This window comes from Paroedura picta, chromosome 3 (assembly GCF_049243985.1).
Source record: "Paroedura picta isolate Pp20150507F chromosome 3, Ppicta_v3.0, whole genome shotgun sequence".
Classification (NCBI taxonomy): Eukaryota; Metazoa; Chordata; class Lepidosauria; order Squamata; family Gekkonidae; genus Paroedura; species Paroedura picta.
In genome coordinates this window covers 170,373,734-170,400,264 of record NC_135371.1, presented here as the reverse complement: position 1 = coordinate 170,400,264, position 26,531 = coordinate 170,373,734, and the positions used below count along the sequence as shown (strand labels likewise).

The window sequence follows — 26,531 nt, the reverse complement described above, 5'->3', positions numbered from 1 at the left end:
TAGGTTGCCAATCTCTCCAGGTGGTGGCTGGAGACCTCCCACTTTTACAACAGGTGATGGAGACCAGTTCACTGGGACTTTGGAAAGTGAGCTCTATGGCATTATGCCCTACTGAAGTCCCTCTCCACCCTAAATTCTGCCCTCCTTGGGCTCCATCCCTTAAAGCTCCAACTGTTTCCCAGCTCAGAGCTGGCAACCCCAGTGGTATGGCATAGCCCAGTCTTGTCAGGTCACAGACAGGGACTAAGCAGGGACAGTTCTTGGGTGGGAGGCCACCAAGGAAGGCTCTGCAGAGGGAGGTGCTGGCCAACCAGTCTGCTTCTCGCCTGCCTTGAGGGTCCTGTGCTGCCGTTGCCCTAAGTCAGGTGGGGATGACATGACTTAAGGTTGCCAACTCTGACTTGGGACATCCCTGGAGATTTAGAGGTAGGTTCTTGGGAGGGTACGGTTTATGGAGGGGAGGGGCCTCAACCGGCTGTAAAACTGTTTAAAGCTGCTTTTTCCTCCTGGAGAACCGATTGCTTTTGTCTAGACATCAGCAGTAATTCCAGGAGATCTCCTGGCCCCACCTGGAGGCTGGTAACCCTTATAGACACATGTCAGGTGCCCAGCATCTGGTTTCCTAGACTGGACAGACTCTTGCGGTCATCCCGTGATATCTGAGAAGAGTGTTTTGCTTACTGAGAAGGTCTCCCCAGAGAAAACAGCTGCTTTGCAGGGTAGACTTTGGCATTACACCCTGGTAAGCCCGCCCCTCCCCTCTCCAAGCCCCGCCCTGCCTAGGCTCCACCCCAAAACCTCTGGGTATTTCTCTACCTGGGGCTGGCAACCTGGCTTCTGAATGCGCGACAATGAGAACTCGGCTAAACCCAACTTCTAAACCTCTGCAGGAATCCGCTCGGCTCTCCGTCTCGTCTGCCGTGTTGTGAAGTTATTTTTACCACTGCTGAAGTGAGGCGTAGAAGCCGCGTCCCACTGAGCTGCTGGAAGATCAGAGCCTAAATCCGTTCCCCACAAAATCTGGGGTAAGAAGTGGAGCAAGGGGGGGGCACAGGCCCAATCATGGTCCCAGATCTCTAGACCAACCAGGCCTTCACAGGCCCCCAAGCAAGCCCCCTCCAAAATGCTGAGCATCCACCTGGAAGAGGCAAATTCAAATCTCAGCCAGCGACTTCCCAGCAAGGGTTTAGAAACTCCCTCATCCTCAGTTCCTCCAGTCTAAAACTAGAAGAGCAATGATCTACATTGCAGGGGGGTTGTGCGAATGACAAGCAAAGAGAGAGAAAGATGGCGAAACACCACGCTTATTTCGAAACCATTCAGTTTGCTAAGTGGGGGTCTGGACCCAGTTCAACCCTGTGCCCCCCGTTCCAGAAATCCAGAAGTTTATGCTTCTGCTTGGGGTGTAAGTTCCCCACTTACTCAGCAGTGGGGAAATACCTGGGGACATCTCTTGACAACTCTCCTCTTTCATTAAATTCTCTGGGCCTCAGGAAATCCTGCTAGATAACGATTAGGGGGATACAGTTTGTCAGTGGCCAGATGCCCTATTCAGAAACCTTGACTCCATGGTGCTGGGTGAATAACTGGGACGTGGGTTCTTCCCCTATGACTTGGATCGTGGCCCCTGACTCCTCCCCGGCCATTTCCGCACAAGTGCAAGCCTCTGCCTGGGCGTTCTTAAATTCTGTGCTGCTCTGTCTCTCTCTCTTCTCCTGAGCGCTCTTTCTCGAGGTGTCCAGAGCGAGGGAGAGCGGATGGAACAGAGGTGCCGTGGGTGGTTCGCAACCTCTCCGGCTCTCTCCTCGCCCCGTGGCCTTTGAGATTTGCTCTCCGCTGTGAGATGACGAAGGCTGACTGTCGGAGATTGGCTTGGCCTGTTTTCTGGAGGAAGAAGCGGAAAAGGTTACAAACGGGCACGTTTGTTAGAAAAACCGAGGCGGGAAGGGTGCCGCTGACAGGTGTGACTGGCAGAGATCGGCTCAGGAGAGCTTGAGTTTGGGGTTAAAACGAAATACAAGAACTGGGCACGGGACAGGCCGTGCACAATAAGGGGTCCTAAAAATGGTTAAAACGGATTGACTAATCTTGGTTTGTAGACTGATTCTTTTAATTTCTGATTGTACCCTGCGATGAGCACTACTTTGGTTTCATTCCATTTCATCAGGGACAGCCATGTATTCCTCTAGAGCAGGGGTAGTCAACCTGTGGCCCTCCAGATGTTCGCGGACTACAATTCCCATGAGCCCCTGCCAGCAAACGCGTTTGCTGGCAGGGGCTCATGGGAATTGTAGTCCATGCACATCTGGAGGGCCACAGGTTGACTACCCCTGCACTAGACCTTAAGCAGGATTCACAATTTAAGTACTCCAACATACAGAGCTTCTATAATAATTGGAGTGCTTTATAGCCTCTGTAGGGTCATCTGTACGGAAATGCAGATGCGGTTAAGAGTGCCAGCTCTGAATCTGGCGAGCCGGGTTTGATTCCCCGCGCCTCCACATGCAGCCAGCCATCTTGGGCTTGTCACAGCCCTGATAGTGCTGTTCCAACTGAACAGTCCTGTCAGAGCTCTCTCAGCCTCGCCTACCTCACAGGGTGTCTGTTCTGGGGAGAGGATGGGAAGGTGATTGTAAGCCACTTTTGAGACTCCTTCGGGCAGTGAAAAGCGGGGTATAAAAAAAACAACCTTCTTTTTCTTCTTAATTCGCCGATGCAGTAGATTTGTTCATTTTGGAGAATTCTTCTTTGTTATTATTGCTTTGAGGAACTTGATAGGCGTTGTATTATTCCTGTTGGCGCCACGGCTGAAGCCGCTTTGCAAAATGGGGTGTCACTGGATCCTCATATGGACTTCAGTTTGAACTCCCTGTTGTACTACACCTGTTGGACTCCTGTTTGGACTCTCCATCGGAGAATCGGCAACGAGACGACCTGTGGTGAGTGGTGGCATATAAATAGAAACATCAATAAATAAATAGAAATAAACCCTGCCAGAGGTGTTCTGAGGGGGGCATTTCGGCTGTCATGGAAAGGTTGAGAGCGAAATTATCCTAGTATAAAAGGACAGGATCCACAGGAAAAGACAGAACAGCAGGGGAAAGGATGGAGGTAAAACCAGGAGACCAAGGTGAGTCCAAGGAGCCAGACCGGGGCGTCAGGGGACAAAGGTTCAACCCAGGTTCAACCCAGGTGGATGACCGGTTTCTCGGGAGACCTTGGGTCACCCCAGCCTGTCTGAATCCCCCTCTCCCCTCCCGTCACCTTTCCCCCCTCCTCCAATTAAATCATCCCGCTTAATTACAATAAAAGGCCAACTGTTTCTCCAGCTCAACGTAATTAATATTTGCTGGGCCCAGGATCGCAAAATTGGCGTTGCCTGCAGCCAGGGAGCTGGGGAAAGGATTTGGCTGTATTAGCAGGGAAGGAGGCAGCTGTCTCGCTTACTGATACCAGGGCGGGAGGGAGGGCAGGATTAAAAAGGAGCGCCTGGCATCAGACTCGGAGGGGTCGTGCGGAAGAGGAGGGGAAACGATCCGCCCCAGAGACGTCCTAATCACGGGGCCTAATTGCCAACGTCCCGTCTTCCTTGCTTTAAGAAGACCTTTGGCGAAAGGGGTAAAATGGCGATTTCACCTGCCGCTCCCGGATGCTGCTGCTTCAATCCTTTCGTTAGGAAGAAACCAAGGAAGAATAACCAGGGTAAACGTTTCAGCCGGAGAGCAAGACGTTTAGATGGAGCGGTCAGACGGATGCCAAGTGGAGCCAAGCGGAGATAAAACGTTTGGGGTTGACTAAATCAGCAAGACGGCTTTAAGAGCGGCTGCACTGGCCGGTCCCTCCGTTAATCTGAGACTTGCCAGCGAGGGTTGCCAACCTCCAGGTCACAAAGCTCTCCTCGGTTTAGAATCCTAGAATCATAGAACCATAGAGTTGGAAGGGGCCAGACAGGCCATCTAGTCCAACCCCCTGCTCAACGCAGGATCAGCCCAAAGCATCCTAAAGCATCCAAGAAAAGTGTGCATCCAACCTTTGCTTGAAGACTGCCAGTGAGGGGGAGCTCACCACCTCCTTCGGCAGCCTATTCCACTGCTGAACAGACCTCCAGGGGGCAGAGTACGTGGCTGCTTTGGAAGGCGGCTCCCTTCCCTTCCCCAAAACCCACCCCCTTCAGGATTCACCCCCAAAATCTCTATGTATTTCTCAGCTCACAGCTGGTGACTATGTTGCCAGCTCCGAGTTCAGGAATTCATGGAGATTTGGGGACAGAGATGGAGGATGCCCAGGGTTGGGGAAAGAACAATGCAAGAAGCATGAAGGAAAACAACTGCAGGGCCCCTCAAAGGCAAAGCACCCCACCACCCCCTCCCTCCCTCCCTCGCTATCAGAGAGAAGGCAATGAGTTCTGCTTGTTTGGAATGCCAATCAATTTTCCAATGTTGATAATGTTTTAATTATTGTTTTATTATGATAAGTTGTGGGCTGGCCTGGGCCCTCAGGGAAGGCCGGCATAGAAATGTGGAGATAAATATAAATAAATAAATCTGTTCCACTTAATATTTCTGGTAAAGGCTAGGAGGAGGAGCTGGTCTCATGGCTTAAGTGCCACTCAGCGCTTGACACCCACTCAGGTCAGCTGTCCCGCCTCTGAGTGCTTCCTCCTCCAACCGGCTTGCCTGTCTGTCCAGCAGCCGGCCAATCACCTTCCGTCCCTACCCCCGACCACCCCCACCTCCTTCTACTTCTCTCCAAGCTGGTGAGTTCCCTGCCTGGTTCCAGGGGGAGGGAGAGGCCATCTGCAGAGTTCTTCCACCTCCCTCCAATCTAGCTCCCCTTGCATTCCTGAATGCAACAGGCTTTGTCCCTAGTAAAAACATAAACTTTGCCCTCCAAAGCAGTCATTTTCCCTGGGTTTCTGATCTCCGTAAACTGTCCTAATGAGAATCTTCATGATTTTATTGCATGAAACATGCGAAAGACTGTAAGGTAGGTGAAATGCAGGCTTTACTGGTTCTTTTAGATTTGGGATTCCCAGTGGCATTCCTACACTTACACACTTTTGGAGTGTTACAATGCTGTGTTGGTGCTTTTAAAGCACTTTTCTCATATTGTATGAACTCTTACTTCGTTGTGTGGTATCTTTGTTGTTAGGTGCGAAGTCGTGCCTGACCCATTGCGACCCCATGGACAATGATCCTCCAGGCCTTCCTGTCCTCTACCATGCCCGGGAGTCCATTTAAGTTTGCACCAACTGCTTCAGTGACTCCATCCATCCACCTCATTCTCTGTCGTCCCCTTCTTCTTTTGCCCTCAATTGCTCCCAGCATTAGGCTCTTCTCCAGGGAGCCCTTCCTTCTCATGAGGTGGCCAAAGTATTTGAGCTTCATCTTCAGGATCTGGCCTTCTAAGAAGCAGTCAGGGCTGATCTCCTCCAGGACTGACCGGTTTGTTCGCCTTGCAGTCCAAGGGACTCGCAAGAGTCTTCTCCAGCACCAGAGTTCAAAAGCCTCAATTCTTTGACGCTCGGCCTTCCTTATGGTCCAACTTTCGCAGCCATACATTGCAACTGGGAAGACCATAGCCTTGACTTGACGCACTTTTGTTGTGTGGTTTCTACACGGTGGGTTTTCTCCTTTTGTATAACTGCGACACATGGGGTACCCCTTTTTGTATTTTTGGCTCTCACCTGGAGGTTAGCAGGCCTACGGGACAGCAATTGGAGGAACTGCCGGCTCAAGGGAGCCTGTAGTGTGGTCTGTACAAATCAGGAATGTGAAAGCCGTATGCCTCATGTTATGAAATATACACAGCAATTCCATATCTGCCACCACTCCCATTTCCCATTTCTCCTCTTAGCATCATCCTCCGCCCCCGGATGGTTAATACGATTCCCTCGACATGCCGTCTCCTCCCAGCGTCGGCGCCTTTGTGGGTGCACCAGACATAATCCCATGTCCCATCGCTGCCATATCGCGCCGTCGCATACTGGGATGTCACAGGGGATTATGACTTCACCCAGGGTAAGGAGGGAGAATTCTGGAGTCACAATAATCCTTGGGCCTCTTCCTATGAAAGACATCAAGGTGAACTGTAGAAATGTTAATGAGGCCGGCACATAAGGTTTCTTTTTTTTCCAAGCAAAGGAAACTGAGGCAGTGTAAACCTGGTGGTTTACCTCTTTCTTTCTTTCTTTCTTTCTTTCTTTCTTTCTTTCTTTCTTTCTTTCTTTCTTTCTTTCTTTCTTTCTTTCTTTCTTTCTTTCTTTCTTTCTTCCTTCCTTCCTTCCTTCCTTCCTTCCTTCCTTCCTTCCTTCCTTCCTTCCTTCCTTCCTTTCTTTCTTTCTTTCTTTGTCTCCCTCTCTCTCTCTCTCTCTCTCTCTGTCTCTCTCTCTCCCTCCCTCCCTCCCTCCCTCCCTTCCTTCTCCACTTCACTCCACACACCTACCTACCTACCTACCTACCTTCCTTCCTTCCTTCCTTCCTTCCTTCCTTCCTTCCTTCCTTCCATCCATCCCTCCATCCCTCCCTCCCTCCCTCCCTCTCTCTTGCTGGTTGGTTGGCTGGCCGGCTATCATTTATCTGGCAATCTATCTGCTATCGTGCACTAAACATTTCCCGGTTTATAAACAATTGGGAGTCCGAATTTCCTGCCTTCAGCACTAGACTATTTGCTTGCCTGCCTGCCTGGCTATCATCTATCTTTCTACTATCATACACTAAACGTGTCCCTGGTTATTTGTTTATAATTTTTATGTTTTATTTATTGTATAATTCAGTTTATACCCCACTGCTCCCGTAATCGACCCGTGACGGCTAACGAAACCTACAGGGCAGAAATGGGACCGGAACAGGAGTCAGGTCTTGTCTGAGAACATCTGGCAAGGAAAGCTACGCCCCCAAAGCCGCTACCCTGCCCTACGGACAACTCCTGACCCACGACCTGCTGCAGAACAGAGGTGTACCAAGCTTATTTGGTACCTGGGGCAAGCGGATACGCCCAATACATCTCCTCCATCCTCCTGTCCTGTGTGTCTCTTCTGCCCACCCTGCACATCTCCTCTGCCAGGCAGCCTGCTCTGCTCATGCATCTCCTCTGCTGACTGGTCAGCCCAGGCAATGCATCCCCCCTTGTCCTGCACATCTAATCCACTTACCCCCTGCATATCCTCCAGCCCTCCTCCTTTGCACCCACCCCATGGATCGCCTCCCATCCACCCTACACATCTCACCAGCCTGCCCACCCCACATTTCTCTGTCTCCTTCACTGGCCTGCCCATACATCCCATGCCTCTCCTATGCCAACCCACCACCGAGGAAGGGCCACCAGCTGGCCTACTTTGCAGGGTCCTCCTGTGTCCCCCTCAACCAGTGCTTAGGTCCCCGTACCTTGGATACATGCACCTCTCCTGTCTTTCTCTCTCTTGGGGAGTTGGGGAAGAAATCTGGACCGTAGTTTGGACTCTGAAAGGGGTCTTATGAAACCAGTTGGGTAGTCAAGATTAAAGATGGCTCCCATGTGTTAAAAGCAACAACAACAGTGGTGCTCCATGGACTCCTTCACATCCCTGTTTCGTTCCTGGTCCTTTTAACTGAAGATGTTGGGGGCCAAAGCATATCCCCTGCAAAGCACATGTTCATGGCTATGTCTGTAGGCCTGCTGAGGACTGAGCTTACAATGTAATTGACTGATGTATGGCTAGATTCCTTTTGCTGGAGTCAGTCAGTTTAAACCAAAACTGACCAATAGTGTGCACTGGAGGGGGGGGGGAGATCCATTGTTTGCTTGTATATATATGTGGGTTTTTTTTGTTGGTTCAGTTCAGGGCCATTCCGCACATCAGAAAAAATAGTGTTATTCCAGCACCATGACGTAACTCTATAAAAAATTCTGCATTTCACACCTCCCTCTGCTGCCTTCTCATGCTTCTAATCACTCCACATGCTTGCTTGAAATGGCGGAGGAGAGGAACACGGTATACACACAACTCTACTCTACCTGTCAATCAATCCAGGCAGCCAATGACCTTTCTCCATGGTTTAAAGGGGCCGCGATGCAAAGATTTCTTTTTAAAGTAAAACTTCTCCGTTGGTATGCCTATGCATCTAAGCATAGGTGCATAGTGCTTATTTTACTGCAACCCCCTTTGGATTTATGTGCTTTGAAGCTTTAAGTAATCTTGATCCCAATTTATTTGGGGGGGGCGGGGTTAGAGAGGCATGCTTTGTGTGTTAACTGGTGGGGATTTTTCCCCCTCTTCCTGGAGGATTTAACACCTATTCGTTGCTCCAGGCAGTTTTGTTTAAAAAAGAAGAAGAAGGGAGAGGGAGGCGGGTGCAAGGGCGGGCACTGGAGGCAGAGATAGTGCTACTTCAGCTCCACACATTTCCTTCACGTGTAGCTTGCTGGTTGCTCTTCTTTGCTTGCGCTACATATTTTGGGGAATCCACTTTTTGTGATTCCCCAAGTGATGATTTAAAATGGAGGATGTTGCTTGAGGTTTGCTGCTGGGACGCTGGATGTTGACAACGTCATGCAAAACACCCCCCAAAATGGCATCAGCGAGAGGTAAGCATTTTGCAATATTTCCTGGGTGCGGAATGGCCCTCAGTATTTCTTGGACCATGTTGGGTTCCTAATAAAGAGCTCAAATCACTCCCATGGTCCGTATCCACCTCTGCACCCACGGATTTAGCATCCACGCTAGAACCATGACCTGCTTTCTTAAAGCAGTGAGCTCCCGAAAGCTCCTCCCCCGCCACAAATATTGTTAGTCTTTAAGGTGCTGCTGGAATCTTGCTCTCTTCCACCGTTGCAAGCAAACTAACACGGCGCCCCGCCTTGATCTAACTCAGTATAAGGTAAAGCCATATGTATAACTTGATCCGGGAATGAATTTAACTGAGCCTACACCCAGAAGACATGCTAAATTGTGCTTTAGAAACCACAGCTTGCTTTAATCCCTGCTAGATGTGTGCTATTTGAATACAGATGACACCACCAACAGGTTTGTTCATAGGCACCGAACCGAATAATGGCTTGAGAACCGGCGTAGCATAGCAGCTGTGAACGTGAACCAGAAACAGCCCGGTTTAAATTCCCCCTCAGCGATGCATTTGCTAAGTGGCTTTCGGCCCCATAAGGACAATATTACTGACCTATTTTACAGCAGTTGTCAGGATTACTGAGATAATGTGTGTGAAGACCTATATAAATGCTAAATATTATTTACTCTGAGATTCTCCACACTATTATGGCCGGCTGGTGTGCCGCTGAATTTTGTTTAGCCAGGGAGCCAACTTGTAGCATCCGATTTGAAAGCGCTGTGGAATCTGCTAGAGCAGGGGTCCCCAAAACGGTGCCCATGGGTACTATGAAGCTCACAGGCACCTTTCTTGGAAAGTGAACATGGAAAATGCCAGAGGTGCTATTAGAGTTATGCATAACCTCATTCCCTGACATTTTGCAGTTGGCTCTGCCTCTTTGGACAGCTGTTTTGTGGCTGCTGCCACCACCTTCTGTCAGAATTCCTCAGGTGTTCACAGGCTGAAAAATGATAGGGGGACCGAAGCTAGGAGTCCCGCTGGACATTACACTGCCTTGCCTCAAAATTTGCCTCAGATTTTCTTCTTAAAGCCTAGCAATGAAACAGTGAAGGAACAAAACAGGTCATTCTGGGGATCTGTTGTTAATTTCCTACATAGTGCAGGGGGTTGGACTAGATGACCCATAAGGTCCCTTCCAACTCTATTATTTATGATTCTATAGGGTTGCCAGCTCTGGGTTGGGAGATACCTGGAGATTTGGGGCATTAAGCTTGGAGAAGGGGGAGGGCCTCAGCCTGCTGAAATGCTCTAGAGCAGTGGTGGCCAAACTGAGGTGAACGAGGAAAAGGGCATTCCCAAATGACTAAAAAACCTGATTGCACACATATCTCCACTGGGCAGCCCTGAATTAGACCCTGTTAGACGCCGCTTGGAAAGAGGAAATCCATTTTTTTTTTAATTCCTTAGATGCGGGGAAGTGAGGGGGCAATCCGGGACGGTGCCTGAAGAAGCAAATTGTAGTAAGGAAATGGACAAAAACAGTGACCTTTAAAAAATGCCAATTGCTATCGCAAATGCAGAAACAGCCCATGAGAAGCATTCCATTTAGTATCCCCATTTCGTACGCTAACACCTCTGGAAGTAGCGCAGCCAGATGGGAACTCCTGAGTGAGAAGCAGGGATGCCAACTTTCAGGAGGGACCTGGGGATCTCCCAGACCTACAGAGATCAGTTCCTCTGGAGAAAATGGAGGCTGGGAGGGGGGCTCTATGTGCCCAGTGAGGTCCCTGTCCTCCGTAGGCTTCACTCCCAAATCTCTGGTAACTACCTCCAGGTGGAGACTGGAGATCCTCCACTTTTACAAACTTTAAGGATTTGCCGGGCCCGTAGCACCAGAGCTGGTTTACGGAATCGCAGGGCCCTAGCAGAGTACAATTGCGACGTTAACAGTGGAAAGGGTGTCACTCTGAATGTCCTTGAAGTGGAAGAAGGGGAGAAGGGAGAGGAGAGAGGCTATGATCCTGATCCATGAGGGGGAAGGCACCACACGGGGCCCCTGGAAGCACGGGGCCCTTAGCATGTGCTACATGAATAAACCGGCCCTGATTACAACTGATCTCTGGGCGCAAATTTACCACTTTGGAAAGTTCAATCAGTGGCTTTATACCCCACTGAAGTCCCTCTCCTCCCCAAATCCCACCCTCTTCAGGCTCCTCACCCCCAAAATCTCAAAGTTTTCCCAACCCAGGGCTGGCATCCCTACCTACCCTCCCCCCAACCCCTGGGGGCCTGGCCACCATCGTGAGAAATAAACTGACCCCCAGCATAATTCTTTGCCCAGTGACCGCTTGCTTTCCCTTTTCAAAGTTCTCGCATTCATATCTCATCCCAATAGTCTTGCAATCGAATTCACAAAGGGCAGAATGCGTGTGAGAAGAGCATGATGCTCATTACGGCAGCGGGCCAGCAGGCCGGGAAGCCAGCTCCTGGTGAAGCGTGGAAGCGCCCTGGTGCTGTTGACAGGCTGCACAGCTGGATCCCCTCTTTTCAAGCAGCTTGATTCAGCAGGTGGAAATGGCCGGCAGGAAAGACAGTCGCCGGGCTCCACCTATTGAGGGCAAAGAAATGAGCAGCGTTAGGGGAATTCATCTTTTGTGTCAAGGGTTCTCCTGTATTTTCGAGGGCTTTTTGAATTCTGACCCAACGGGGTGGGCACAGCTGCAAACAACTGCCGTGGGATGCAATGTAGGGCTGCCAACCTCTAGGTGCTGGCTGGAGATCTCCTGGAATCACAACGGATCCGGAGAGCCAGCTTGGTGTAGTGGTTAAGAGCGGTGGCTTCTCATCTGGAGAGCCGGATTGGATTCCCCGCTCCTGGATTCCCCAGCCTTCTTCTTCCAGGGAATAGAGATCAGTCCCCCTAGAGAGAGGCTGTTTTGGAAGGTGGACTCAGAGGCATTTGACCCCAATTTTTGCCCTTGGAGTACTTTGGCTCCCAATGCAGAGCCCAGGGGATCCTTTTTGGCTCGGAAACCAGTGAGCGGGTTGACGCTCCTCCGCGACTCATTTGCGTGCAACAGTTCTTTGACTTGTTACACTTCACTTATCCCCGGGAACGGAGGAGATCTCTTTGGCAGAATCGTTTTGATGGGCACGATTTCATTAAAATGCTAATTTGATTGCATCTAACACAGAGAAAGACCACTGAGGTTAGCCCAGGGCTAATTAATTCTCTAAAGCTGCCATTAAAATCTTTTAATAGTCATTGTCTATTTCATGTTTCAGGAGCCTGAGTAATTTCTCCCCGCTCCCCAAGCTCCGCCATGCAGCCCCTTGAGTGGAACTATTTATAGGCATGCCCTGTTCTAAGAGAATCACACCAGGGCTGCAGTTAATGAGGACCTCTGTAGTTTCATCATTTGGCTTAAAAGCGTCTGTTCCACACGCCATTTACTTGTGAGGTTTTTTTAAAAAGAAGAAAGTTTGCTCTAGGTCTCCGCGTGATCGGCACCAAGTCACTCAGATGCTGTATCCAAAGCCCTGCTCTTTATTTCCCCGGTGTGTACTGCCTGCCCTTCTTAAATGAACCAAAACTTATTTTCGCAGCAGGATACAATGAGGGTGGCCAACTCCAGGTTGGGGGATTCTTGAGGATTTGGAGGGGACACCTGGGGAGAGAACTCAGCATGGATGCAATGCTATAGAGCCCAACTCCCAAAGCCGTCCATCCGTCTGTCCGTCCCCTTCCTTCCTTCCTTCCTTCCTTCCTTCCTTCCTTCCTTCCTTCCTTCCTTCCTTCCTTCCTTCCTTCCTTCCTTCCTTCCTTCCTTTTCCTTCCTTCCTTCCTTCCTTCCTTGTTTTTTTGTCCACTATCAATTTCCTTCCTTCCTTCCTTCCTGCCTTCAAGCAGGCAGTGTAATTGACCAATGCATGGCTAGATCACATCTCCGGGATCCAGTCAGTTTAAACCAAAACTGACCAATAGCGCACAATGGGAAGATCCATCGTTTGCTACTGTATATAACTTCCATCGTTATATTATTTTATTATATTGTTATACTGTTACATTCTGTTATATGGTTACAACCACTGTTATTAATTACTGTATGTTTTAACGAAGACTGTTTCATGTATCGTTGACTAGTTTTAATGTAAACCGCCCTGAGCCTTCGGGGAGGGCAGTATATAAATCTAAATAAATAAATAAATAAATAAATAAATAAATAAATAAATAAATAAATATAACTTGGGGGTTTTCAGGGGGTTCTCAGCTCTGTTTTGCCTCTAATGCCACCATGCTGAGCTCATAATAAAGAGCTAATTGAACTCCCAGTGCTCCTGGCTTCCTTCGAACCCATAAATTAAATCCTTCCTTCCTTGTTTGCTTCCTATGTATGGACTCAGCAATCTGGAGATCAGCTGTAATTAACTTCAGGCACCACCTAGAGGCTGGCAACTTTAGTGACAACTCTTATTTTGCAACAAAGCTAAGGGAGATTTTATGCAAAGTGTATCAGGATATGTGGTTAATATAGCAGAGTTTTGCCCAGTCATAGAAGTGTGATACTGGCTACAGTAAATAAAACCCCCAGGAATTATATTGCAAGAAAGGGAAACTAACATTTAAGTGGATTCAGTTCACATTCAAGTTGCTCTCAAAACGAAGGAGAATCTAAAGAGTACCTTCCCTATCACAAGTAGCTAGCTTGTCTAACATTGTGTGTGTGTAGGAGTTTGAGGGCATTTCTCTACAGGAGAGAACTGCAGAGAAATGTATCTCCACGGAAGGCCAATGTTCACTATTGTCCAGTGTACTATGATTTTAGTCATAGTAAGGGTTAGTCTTCCACAATATCCACTACCTGAGCCAGTGTGATTGTAATGATTAAGAATAGCTGAAAGACCCAGGTTCAGATCCACCCCATGTCATATAAGTTGACTGGAAGATCCCGCAGCCTTCCTTAGGGGTGACAACTGTGGGATGCAAAATACCTGAAGATTTTGGGAGTGCAACCTAACCTATCTCACAGGGCAAATTTTAGGTCCAGTGGCACCTTAAGTAGACCAACAAAGTTTCATTCAGGGTATAAAGTGTTGGCATCATTTTTAAATTTCTAGACTTCTGACTTGGTGCTAGAAATGTTCTCAATCATCAAACTGAATCATTCATTGATTAAGCAATAAGAATGTGAGAAGACAAAGATCTTTGTGGTATAAAAGAAGCATCTGCCAGAATCACCAAAAAGAAGCCCCCGAATTCCAAAATGCAACCAGTATTTGTACATATATTCATAGTATTATTTCCCTAAAATCTTCCCAACCTCCTCCTAAGCGTATACACTTATTTCCTCTTTGTCCTGACAAACCAATTAAAATATATTTTATCACCTAACTCAAGAATGTGTTAGTAGGACGTTGCTAGTGGGACGTTACTCATGATGTTTCTTCTATTATACAAATTAATTCTAAAAACCTGGCTTGCCATCTCCAGCCCTGGAGGTCAGCATCTCTTAATATATTTCTTATATTAATGTAAGAAACTAAACAATTAACACAAATAGCAGCTATCTACTTTTGCTATTCACTGTTGAACATACAGGGCATTTTCCTACTATATAAATTAATTCTAAACACCTGGCTTGCCATCTCCAGCCCTGGAGGTTAGCATCTCTTAATATATTTGTATTGTTGTTGTTATGTGCGAAGTCGTGTCCGACCCATCGCGACCCCATGGACAATGATCCTCCAGGCCTTCCTGTCCTCTATCATTCCCTGGAGTCCTTTTAAGTTTGCACCTACTGCTTCAGTGACTCCATCCAGCCACCTCATTCTCTGTCGTCCCCTTCTTCTTTTGCCCTCGATCGCTCCCAGCATTAGGCTCTTCTCCAGGGAGTCCTTCCTTCTCATGAGGTGGCCAAAGTATTTGAGTTTCATCTTCAGGATCTGGCCTTCTAAAGAGCAGTCAGGGCTGATCTCCTCTAGGACTGACCGGTTTGTTCGCCTTGCAGTCCAAGGGACTCGCAAGAGTCTTCTCCAGCACCAGAGTTCAAAAGCCTCAATTCTTTGACGCTCGGCCTTCCTTATGGTCCAACTTTCGCAGCCATACATTGCAACTGGGAATACCATAGCTTTGACTAAACGCACTTTTGTTGGTAGGGTGATGTCTCTGCTTTTTAGGATGCTGTCTAGATTTGCCATAGCTTTCCTCCCTAGGAGCAAGCGTCTTTTAATTTCTTTGCTGCAGTCCCCATCTGCAGTGATCTTGGAGCCGAGGAAAATAAAATCTGTCACTATCTCCATTTCTTCCCCATCTATTTGCCCGGAATTGAGAGGGCCGGCTGCCATGATCTTTGTTTTCTTGATGTTGAGTTTCAAGCCAACTTTTGCACTCTCCTCCTTCACCCGCATCAACAGGCTCTTTAGCTCCTCTTCACTTTCTGCCATTAGAGTGGTATCATCTGCATATCTGAGGTTGTTGATATTTCTCCCTGCAATCTTGATCCCAATTTGTGACTCCTCTAATCCCGCCTTTCTCATGATGTGCTCCGCATACAAGTTAAATAGGCAAGGCGACAGTATACAGCCTTGCCGAACTCCTTTCTCAATTTTGAACCAATCCGTGATTCCATGTTCAGTTCTCACTGTTGCTTCTTGACCTGCATATAAATTTCTCAAGAGACAAATAAGATGCTCTGGTATTCCCATCTCTTTAAGAACTTGCCACAATTTGTTGTGCTCCACACAATCAAAGGCTTTAGCATAGTCAATGAAGCAGAAGTAGATGTTCTTCTGGAACTCCCTAGCTTTTTCCATGATCCAGCGTATGTTGGCAATTTGATCTCTAGTTCCTCTACCTCTTCGAAATCCTGCCTGTACTTCTGGAAGTTCTCGGTCCACATATTGCTGGAGCCTAGCTTGTAGGATTTTGAGCATAACTTTGCTAGCATGAGAAATGAGTGCAATGGTGCGGTAGTTTGAACATTCTTTGGCATTGCCCTTCTTTGGGATTGGAATGTAAACTGACCTTTTCCAATCCTGTGGCCATTGCTGAGTTTTCCAAATTTGCTGGCATATTGAGTGTAGCACTTTTACTGCATCGTCCTTTAAGATTTTGAATAGTTCAACTGGAATGCTGTCACCACCACTAGCTTTATTGTTGCTCAGACTTCCTAAGGCCCATTTGACTTCACATTCCAGGATGTCTGGCTCCAGGTCAGTAACTACCCCACTGTGGTCATCAGGGATGTAAAGCTCGCTCTTGTATAGTTCTTCTGTATAATTTTGCCACCTTTGCTTAATCTCTTCTGCTTCTGTGAGGTCCCTACCATTTTGGTCCCTTATCATACCCATCTTTGCATGAAACGTTCTCTTCATATCTCCAATTTTCTTGAAAAGATCTCTGGTCCTCCCCATTCTATTGTTTTCTTCTATTTGTTTGCACTGTTCATTTAAGAAGGCATTCTTATCTCTTCTAGCTTTTCTCTGGAATTCTGCATTCAATTGGGTGTATCTTTCTCTTTCTCCCTTGCCTTTCACTTCCCTTCTCTCCTTAGCTATTTGTAAAGCTTCCTCAGACAGCCATTTTGATTTCTTGCATTTCTTTTTCTTTGGGATGGTTTTAGTTGCTACCTCTTGTACAATGTCGCGAACTTCCGTCCATAGTTCTTCAGGCACTCTGTCTATCAGATCTAATTCCTTAAATCTGTTTGTCACCTCTACTGTATATTCGTCGGGGATATGATTTAGTTCGTACCTGAGTGGCCTAGTGCTTTTCCCTACTTTCTTCAATTTAAGCCTAAATTTTGCAACAAGAAGCTCATGATCTGAACCACAATCAGCTCCTGTTCTTGTTTTTATTGCCTGTATAGAACTTTTCCATCTTTGGCTGCAGAGTACATAGTCAATCTGATTTCTGTGTTGACCGTCTGGTGATGTCCATGTGTAGAGTCGTCTCTTGGGTTGTTGGAAAAGAGTGTTTGCTATGACCATTGTATTCTCTTGACAAAATTCTACCAGCCTGTGCCCTGCTTCATTTTGTACTCCAAGGCCAAACTTGCCTGTTATCCCAGTTATCTTTTGGCTTCCTACTTTAGCATTCCAATCCCCCATGATGATAAGCACATCATTTTTTGGCGTTGCTTCTATAAGGTGTTGTAGGGCTTCATAGAACTGATCAACTTCATCCTCTTCAGCAGCAGTGGTTGGGGCATAGACCTGGATCACTGTGATGTTGAATGGTTTGCCTTGGATTCGAACTGAGATCATTCTGTCATTTTGGGGATTGTATCCCAAGACTGCTTTTCCTACTCTCTTATTGATTATGAAGGCTACTCCATTTCTTCTGCGAGATTCTTGTCCACAGTAGTATACCTGATGGTCATCTGAATTAAATTCACCCATTCCTGTCCATTTTAGTTCACTGATTCCTAAAATGTCGATGTTCAGTCTTCTCATTTCTTGTTTAACCACGTCCAGCTTGCCTTGATTCATGGATCTGACGTTCCAGGTTCCTATGGAATAAAAATCTTTACAGCATCGGACTGTCTTTTCGCCACCAGTTACTTCCACAACTGAGCGTCCTTTCGGCTTTGGCCCAGCTGCTTCATTCATTCTGGCGCTACTCGTACTAGCCGTCTGCTCATCCCCAGTAGCATATTGGACACCTTCCGACCTGAGGGGCTCATCTTCCGGCGTCATATCGTTATGCCTATTGGAACTGTCCATAGAGTTTTCATGGCAAAGATACTGGAGTGGTTTGCCATTGCCTTCTCCAGTGGATCACCTTTTGTCAGAGCTCTCAGCTATGACCTGTCCGTCTTGGGTGGCCCTGCACGGCATAGCTCATAGCTTCACTGAACTACGCAAGCCCCCTTGCCACAACAAGGCAGCGATCCTTGAAGGGGGTATATTTGTATTAATATAAGCCATTCCTACATTAGCTTGTGTTCACACACATGAAAGCTTTTGCCCAGATTTAAACTATTTAAACTTGGTCTTTACACGTGCCCCTGGACTCAATCATCGGTGTGTTGCTTCAAACCAAGAGGGCTGCCTTCCTGAATCTACCTCACAGGGTTGTTGTGAGGATAAAACAAGGAGAATGATGTAAGCTGCTGAGTCCCCGTTGGGGAAAGCGGAGAGGTAAATAAGAATTAAATTAATTTTGGGGTAGCTGGAAGGAAATGCAAGGGGGATTTATGTTTGTTAAAACGCTTAGGGAGTAATTTGTGTGTTCCACGGGACAAGCGTGACTGACAGAAACCCAGGTTATTTTGGGAACACAAAAAAGGAGAGACTCGTCGAAGTTGTTCACTATTATAATGCCAAATAAACCAACGAAGCGACCAGATTGCGATGTGATGTCTACATATGAAGTCTAAGGGAAGGGCGCGTTTTCCCGCCTTTTCCCTCGCCTCAGCGGGCAACATCACGTGAGGGGCCAGGGCGGCGAGACGAAGGCGCCCTCGCGCTCTACCGTTACGCCAGGGCGGCGCGCGGTAGCCCCGCCCACCCGCACCAACGTCTCGTCCAAACCACGCCCCCAACGCGGTCTCTGTCCGAGAGAAAGAGACGCTTTTGCCAGAAACCACTTCCGGTCTACAACGGAAATGCCCCTTCCCCTCCAACCGCAATGCAAACAATAACCGCGCTTTCAAGCGGGAAGGCGCAGGGGTGCCTGTGGCCGCTGAAACTCCACCGTGGGGTTCCTAACTCTATGCTGCTCTGCCGGAAGTCGTGCGCCACTCTAGCCTTCCCGTGTCGTCTGCCTCCTTGGGGCCGGAAGTGGCCGGAGGAAGCGTGCAGAGTGGAGAGATCAGCGGGTGCTCGGAGGCCGGCGGCGGCGGGGAAGGGGCCGCTTTGCGTACGTGACGCTCAGGGGGAAGAGCTCGGAGGGTGGGGGCGATATGGGGGGCCAGTGGGCGCCTTCAGGGCTTGGGTGGGAGGGAGGAGGGGAGGAATGACCAAGTTCGAGTCCAGCCAAGTTTAATTCTGGATAGACGTGTCTGTGTGCACGCACGTTCCTTCAGATAGATTCAGGTGGGCTGAAGCACCAGGACAAACGTCGAGTCCAGGGGCACCTTTAAGGCCAGCGAAGTTTAATTCTGAACGGAATCTTCTGTGTGCATTCATGCTCCTTCAAGTAGATGAAGCCAGTTTGGTGTAGTGGGTAGGAGTGCGGACTTCTAATCTGGCATGCCGGATTCGATTCTGCACTCCCCCACATGCAGCCAGCTGGGTGACCTTGGGCTCCCCACGGCACTGATAAAACTGTTCTGACAGAACAGTTCTCTCAGGGCTCTCTCAGCCTCACCCACCCCACAGGGTGTCTGTTGTGGGGAGAGGAAAGGGAAGGCGACTGTAAGCCGCTTTGAGCCTCCTTCGGGTAGGGGAAAGCGGCATCTAAGAACCAACTCTTCTCCTTCTTCAGTAACATCAGGGCTCTCTCAGCCTCACCCACCCCACAGAGTGTCTGTTGTGGGGAGAGGAAAGGGAAGGCGAACTTAAGCCACTTTGAGACTCCTTTGGGTAGAGAAAAGCGGCATATAAGAATCAACTCTTCTTCTTCTAGATTCAGCTGGGCTGAAGCTGCAAAACAAAGTTTGAGTCCAGGGGCACTTTTAAGGCCTGCAAAGTTTAATTCTGGGTACAAGCTCCTGTATGCAGGCATGCTCCTTCAGGTAGATTCAGGTGGGTAGCCATGTTGGTCTGAAGCTGCAGAATGATGTTTGAGTCTGGTGTCCTTTCATTGTGCTTTTCCCCCTTATACATTGCACAGCATTAACAATGACCAACACTTTGGAAGACAAGGGTCAAGAGAAGCAGCAATTGGCCCTGATGAGTGACGTAATGGACCATGCTGAAGGAGAAGGAGTGGAGAACAAGGAAGAAGAAGGTGGTGTGGAGATGGACCTTACTAGCCAAGGTGTCACCAGAAATGTCGTGCCTGGCATAATCTACCTTGGTCACATCCCTCCCCGTTTCAGGCCCCGGCATGTCCGCAACCTCCTGAGTGGCTACGGTGAGGTGGGACGAATTTTCTTGCAGCCTGAAGGTGAGTGTGTGTTCCTTAAGGGATGGAACTGGCTTGCTGTCTAGGCCAGTATAGAAGTCAAATAAATGAATAGATGGACAGACAGAGGGAGGGGGGTAGTGTAGTGAATCTTATGCCAACAGGAGCCAGATGGGATCAATACTGCAGTGCAGTTCTACAACATGGTGCCCCTGGCCTCCATGGCATCCTCTGACAACCTTTCTGGCACCCATCACATGTTTTTAGGAAGAGGGTGAGGCTAGGGAGGGCATTTGCCCAGCAAGGTTTCTGAGTGGATATTGGAGATTTGATTTGAAGTGAGACCTCCAGAACTGCACACAGTAAGTACTCAAGGTGCAGTCTGACCAATGCGATATACAGTGGGATTATGGCGTCTTGCAATTTTGATGTACATTTTCTTAAAATGAGCTGCTTGTGTAGCTGCCCAGATCATGGCCCAGCTTAGTTTTTGCCCTTGAATCGTTGCCAAGATTTCTTTCCATGTCCTTCAGAGCGATTTATACGGAAGAAAAAGAAGAAAGCTGGAACCAACGCCAAGAACTTCACGGAAGGCTGGGTGGAATTCCGGGACAAGCGTGTGGCGAAGCTGGTTGCTGCCAGCCTGCACAACACGCCGATGGGAGTGCGTAAAAGGAGCCGGTTCCATCATGACCTGTGGAATATGAAGGTGGGCCTGCTGGAGGAAGTCAGGTTTTCCTGCTGTGCTTCTTAGATGCCTAAGCGGTAGAGAGGAAGGGGGACAGATGGGGCCCTCCCAGCCATGCTGCTCAAATCTTTCATCCCCAGCTGAACTGTTTTGGTAAGCTGTTTGGAATTGGGCAGGCACCTCATGGCATTTCTTGTACTGTATCTCTACAGTGAGGGTATGTTACAATTAAGAACAGAAGAGAAGCCATGTTGGATCAGGCCAATGGCCCAGCCAGTCCAACACTGGAGGTTTGGGCAGTCATGAATTCATAGGGCCACCCAAGTCAGAAGCATGTTGTAGGCTTGTAACACATGCTAAGACACTGAAAAGGGAATACAGATCTCTGTGCCTTTAATGTGTTTAGACCAGGAGTGGCCACATGCTGGCAGAGGCTCATGGAAATTGTAGTCCAGGGACATTTGGAGAGCCACAGTTTGGCCACTTCTGTGTTAGATCATGCACTCATTGACTGCTAATCTGCTCTTGAAAGGATCTTTCAAAAGGCACAAAAATTCCCTGGCTCTATTTCTATTTCTCAGGTCCAAGAAAAGAGGAAACAAGGATTGGTATACTGAGAGCCTCTTGTGGCGCCTCTTGTGGCGCAGAGTGATAAGGCAGCCGCCTGAAAACTTTGCCCATGAGGCTGGGAGTTCAATCCCAGCAGCCGGCTCAAGGTTGACTCAGCCTTCCATCCTTCCGAGGTCGGTAAAATGAGTACCCAGCTTGCTGGGGGGTAAACGGTAATGACTGGGGAAGGCACTGGCAAACCACCCCGTATTGAGTCTGCCATGAAAACGCTAGAGGGCGTCACCCCAAGGGTCAGACATGACTCGGTGCTTGCACAGGGGATACCTTTACCTTTACCTATACTGAGAGCCAGTAGGGTTACAAGTGGCAGCTTCTAGTCTGGCGAGCCAGGTTTGATTTCCCGCTCCTCCACATGCAGCCAGCTGGGTGACCTTGGGCTCACAGTCCTGATAGTGCTGTTCTGACTAAGCAGTAATATCAGGGCTCTCTCAGTCTTAACCTACTTCACAGGGTGTCTGTTGTGAGGAGAGGAAAGGGAAGGCAATTGGGAGCTACTTTGAGACTCCTTCGGGCAGTAAAAAGCGGAGTGTAAAAACCAACTCTTCTTTCTCGATGTCTGATAAGGTATTAACACCCTTTCCCTTTTGATCCCCAGTATCTGCACCGCTTCAAGTGGACGCACCTGAGTGAGCGGCTGGCGTACGAGCGCCAGGTGCAGCAGCAGCGCATGCGCGCCGAGGTCTCGCAGGCCAAACGCGAGACGAATTTCTACCTGCAGAACGTGGAGAAGAGCAAACACTTTTCCAAGAAGGACAGACAGGGACAGCAAGAGGACAAGAGCTGGGGCTTCGTGCAGCGTCAAACCGAGGAGGAAATCCAGACCAGCAAGGGGAACAAGCGTCTCCAGCAGCGGCTGGCCAGGGCTGCTGAGATCCAGGAGAAATCCCAGTCCAACCGCTCACTGCTAGCAAAGATCTTCAACACCAAGCAGTAGCTACTAGGCCTTCAAGAGTACAGAACTGGCTCGGGCTGCCAGTCTGATTGTGGACGTTCTCACACTTTGATACCAGATTCATGAAGTGTAGTTGTGAATTTCTTGCATTCTGCAGGGGGTTGGACTAGATGACCCTGGGATCCTTCCAACTCTATGATTCTATGATGTGGGACACAATCAGGCCCAGCAGAAAAACTCTGCTTATGTGGTCATATCTTACAGACATTCTGAGGACATAAAAAATGCTGCTTTTTCTGTGCTGTGCAGATTCCCTCTTTAGGATGCTGTGTGATTTTGCATGAGCAGCATAAAATCTTTCCCCTGGGGGGAACATAACTTTTTCACTTCTTCCTTTGGTCTGTGGGGTGGTGGGTGTTTGCCAGGTGGGGGAAGATCTGCTGACATTCTCTAGAATGCAGTTGCCAATATTATGTGTGAACTCTTCTCTTTCAAAGGTGTGTCCAGGTAAAAGAGCAGGTCTAGTTCTATTTTTCCCAAACTTTGTATAGTCTGAAATGTCAGAGTATTTCGGTCTCATAGCCTCCTATGCACCACTGATCCAGAGTGAGAAGCATCAAGTAAGAAACTTGGATTCTTCTGAAGTATGGCTTTAAGAAAACAGAACAGAGTTTGAGTCCAGGGGCACCTTTAAGACCAACAAAGTTTTATTCAAGGTTTATTTTGCAGCTTGTATACCACCCTGCCTCGTGGGGGGGAGGGGGTTCCCAACAGGTCACAACATAAAGCCAATAACAATAAACATCATTATTACTATTAAATAAAACCATAACAACAATAACAAGAAAGTGTGCCTGCACGTGAAAGCTCACTTCTTGGATAAAACTCTGTGGGTCTTAAAGGTGCTCCTGGACTCAGTCTTCGTTCTGCTGCTTCAGCCCAACACAGCTGCCCACCTGAACCTCTTAAGACAGTGGTCCCCAACCTTTCTGAGGCTGGGGACCAGTAGGGCATCGGGCCGTGCCCACGCATCGGGCCGCGCCCGTGGATCGGGCCTGATTCCTTCTTCCCGCCCTCCCGCAGTAAGAAGCTTCCCGGGCCGCAAGCTTGCAGCCTGGGAAGTTTTTTACTGCGGGGGGGGGGGGGCGTGGAGAGGGAGCCGCGGCCAGGTGCCATGGCCTTCACGGCCCGCAGGTTGGGGACCACTGTCTTAAGAAAATAAGATTTTGGCTAATATTTTAAACACTGCCTGGTCTACATTTTCCTGGGTTGAAAGGATAACTTTTTAAAAATCTGTTACGTTTGGGGTTGTTAAACATCTTAAGATGTTGTCCAAACCTTGTAATAAGCATGGAATCGTCAATAAAAATCAGTTGTCGCATTGGTGCTGGGGTGCTTTTGTCGCATTGGTGCTGTTATCCAGAAAGACTGGAAATCGAGCAAATTATGAATGATTTTAAAGTAGTTTCCAGTTTCACTGGTTGGATGAAGGCAGCGGCTGGCGTTAGTACAGTTGTCTTCACTGCTCAGCATTTGTCTTGTAGCCTGGGCACAGATTGAACATTGGTAGCTATTGTAAGCTAAAGGCTTGAGGATCAACAATCCATGTGAAACTGATGTTGGTTCTTGCAACCAAAGCATGGTGTGCCACAGTATGCAACCAACAGAGTGTGAGGACAGGTTAAAGATGCTCGGAAGTTCGGAACCTTTAAGCTTGGAGACGTTATTCAGGGTGACACGAGCAGGGGTAGTCAAACTGCGGCCCTCCAGCATTTGCTGGCAGGGGCTCATGGGAATTGTAGTCCATGGAAATCTGGAGGGCCGCAGTTTGACTACCCCTGCGAGGGAGGATTACAAAAGCATGCATGGGATAAAGAAGTACTTTTCTACCTTTCTCACGAGACAAACTTGTGGGCACTCTGCGGAATTAATGAGCAGCGGATTTAGAACAGATTAAAAACAGGAGTCCTTCACCCAAAGTTAACCATTTTCTTCAAGATGGCGCTCCTAAATCAGGTCCATTTCAGGACGGAGTTGGAAGAGCTCAAAAGAGTGTTAAGTAACTGATGATTAATGATTCATTGCCGTTGGATTTGGGGCACATTTCAAGCCTGAACATATTTTTTAGAAGTGAGAGCAGACCGCTGCCTCATCTAACCCAATGTTCTGCTTTTTCTCAGGAGATGAGATCTCTGTGTCTCTGCCTCCGTAGGAATCTGCTAGACAATCCAATGAGACAGTTTCATTGCCACCATCCTTGTGGGTGCTGTTCAGTGACCATATGCTATTCGGACAAGAGCATAGGTCCCTTTGTCCATAATCTTCACAGCAAGCTTTTAGCTTTGGGTTTGTATAATCCTTTCCCTCCAGGGAACGAAAGACCCATGTTGGTTTAGCAGCTGGAGATCGGAGCTAAATAGCAATTGTTTGTCATGTTTCAGGCATATATCTGCATGCAGAACAGCATCATTCAAGTCCACTAGCAGTGTAAAGATCCACAGGAGTTCCACGTTATAAGCTTTGGAGAATCAAAGCTCTCTTCATGAGGGACAGAAGAATCTTTCGTACCAAAACTGGTTGTCCAGTTGGGGAAGGGCTCAGGCGGCCACAGGCTTTAGCCTTCGGACTGAGATCGAGGAGGTTAAAGCCAAACTCTTTACATGGCTCCACACTGTGCACTCAAGACGGTGGTGGTAAATATGACCTAAGATTGTCATGAGCTAAAACAGGGACGGAACTTCACTTAGAATACTTAGGAACAGGGACCGAACTTCACTGGGAACTAGAAAAAGAAGAGTTGGTTTTTATGCCTCACTTCTCACTACCCGAAGGAGGGTCAAAAGACATAATAGACACACTGAGGTAGGTGAGGCTGAGAGAGGTCTGATAGAACTGCTTTGGGAGAACAGCTCTATCAGGGCTGTGACTAGCCCAAGGTCACCCAGCTGGCTGCATGTGGAGGAGTGGGGAATCAAACCCAGCTCTCTAGAATAGAGGCCACCACAGTTAACCATTACACCAAGTGGGCTCTACGGTTTCCAACCTACAAGTTGGCACCTGATGATCTCCTTTTACATTTGACCTGATGACCAAGATCAGTTCCTCTGGAAAAAAAGCTCCCATGGAGGCTGGACTACTTCCTTCCCAAGCCCCATCCACCCCAGGTTCCAACCCACAAACGGCCGGGTATTTCCCAACCCAAAGGTGGCAACCTTACCCAGAACCCTTGAGAGAAAGTGCACCATCAAGGTAGACTGCCCTCAGGAGGATCTACTTCTAGTGCCTCTGAGGGACAACTGACATACTGAGGAGGGGAGATTCTGAAATGGAGGTTTACCAGATCTTTGGGTGGCTAGCAGAGTGACCTCTAAAACAGGATATTTACAGCAATTCTGTAACTTCGTGTGGATTGTCACCAAAGGTTCTAAAAGCTGAATACAATATTTCAGTAAACAGGGAGCTTGGCCTGTTTAGCCTGGAAAGAAGACAACTAAGAGGTGATAAGATAACTGTCTTCAAGAACTAGAAGGGCTGTCCCATAGTGCAGGGGTAGCAGGGGCTCATGGGAACTCTAGTCCATGGACAACTGGAGGACCACAGGTTGACTACCCCTGCCATAGTGGATGAAGTGGAGTTGTTTTTGGTTGCCCCAGAGCAGGGGTAGTCAAACTGCGGCCCTCCAGATGTCCATGGACTACAATTCCCAGGAGCCCCTGCCAGCTGGCAGGGGGCTCCTGGGAATTGTAGTCCATGGACATCTGGAGGGCCGCAGTTTGACTACCCCCTGCCCCAGAGGGTCAGACCAAAACCAATGGCTTGAAATTAATTCAAAAGATTTTTCGGCTAAACATCCGGAAGAAGTTCCTGACAGTTAGAGCGGTTCCTCAGTGGAACAGGCTTCCTCGGGAGGTGGTGGATTCTCCTTCCTTGGACGTTTTTAAGCAGAGGCTGGAGAGCCATCTGACAAAAATGCTGATTTTGTGAACGTAGGCAGTTGGTGGGTGGGTGGGCAGAAGGGACCGTGTCCCTTGCTTGTCTCTTGTGGTCCTTTCTTATATGCCCAGGGAAATGCCGATCACCACTTTGGGGTCGGGAGGTGAATTTCCTCCAGACCAGATTGGCCAGGGATTATGTTTTTTTTTTTTTGGGGGGGGGGGGGGGCGGCATCATCTGGGCATGGTCACTGTGGGTGAGCAAGTAGTAGTGAATGTCCTGCATAGTGCAGGAGGTTGGGCTGGATGGCCCTGGAGATCCCTTCCGACTTTACGAATCTGATTCTATTATACTAACAGCGAATGGATTAATCATACAGGGCTTCCTTGCGCAGGGAGTTCTTGTCCGCGGTGTCATATCCACACACGGTGCAACCCCCTGGTCTTTCACTATCTCCTGGACATTGGCCACCATCCTTTCCAGGCCTAAAACCTTTGACACGACCTTTCGCAAATGTGCTCAGCCTTTCTGACTAGTTAGAACTCAATTCTGGTCTACAAGGTCACACGTCGGCGTGGAATGGCGACTAGCGCTGGGGAAGGGCGGCCCACGGCTTCACTTATGCAAGAAGAGAATTCCGCACAGTCTTGTCAGGCGCAAATTTTGGGAAGGGTCGTGTCATGAAGGAAGGCCCCGGGGAGTTTTTCTCACAAGGGCAGCCAAATCGAAAACCACAGGCTTGGGCCAAGGCAGAAGTGAGACTGGATTGTGTAAGGATGCCACCCGGCGAGTCATGAGCCATTGCACCCTCGTGAGGTAACTCTTTGGGAGCCA

General features: G+C 48.5%; 1 protein-coding gene and 1 long non-coding RNA gene across 2 annotated transcripts; one reads left to right on the top strand and one right to left on the bottom strand.

The window, feature by feature from the left end:
• Window positions 1-1,288: 1,288 nt before the first annotated feature.
• Window positions 1,289-5,977, bottom strand: LOC143831449 (uncharacterized). Its single transcript, XR_013228878.1, has 3 exons — window positions 5,687-5,977; window positions 3,637-3,911; window positions 1,289-1,884 (listed from the first exon to the last, which is right to left on the bottom strand). It is a non-coding gene; the product is annotated as an uncharacterized LOC143831449 (long non-coding RNA).
• Window positions 5,978-18,152: 12,175 nt separating this feature from the next.
• Window positions 18,153-23,150, top strand: ABT1 (activator of basal transcription 1). The gene is made up of 4 exons (XM_077329448.1): window positions 18,153-18,405; window positions 19,321-19,596; window positions 20,088-20,263; window positions 21,468-23,150. The coding sequence occupies exons 2-4, from the start codon at window positions 19,329-19,331 to the stop codon at window positions 21,804-21,806; spliced, it is 783 nt and encodes a 260-aa protein (XP_077185563.1). The 5' UTR covers window positions 18,153-18,405; window positions 19,321-19,328; the 3' UTR covers window positions 21,807-23,150.
• Window positions 23,151-26,531: the final 3,381 nt, after the last annotated feature.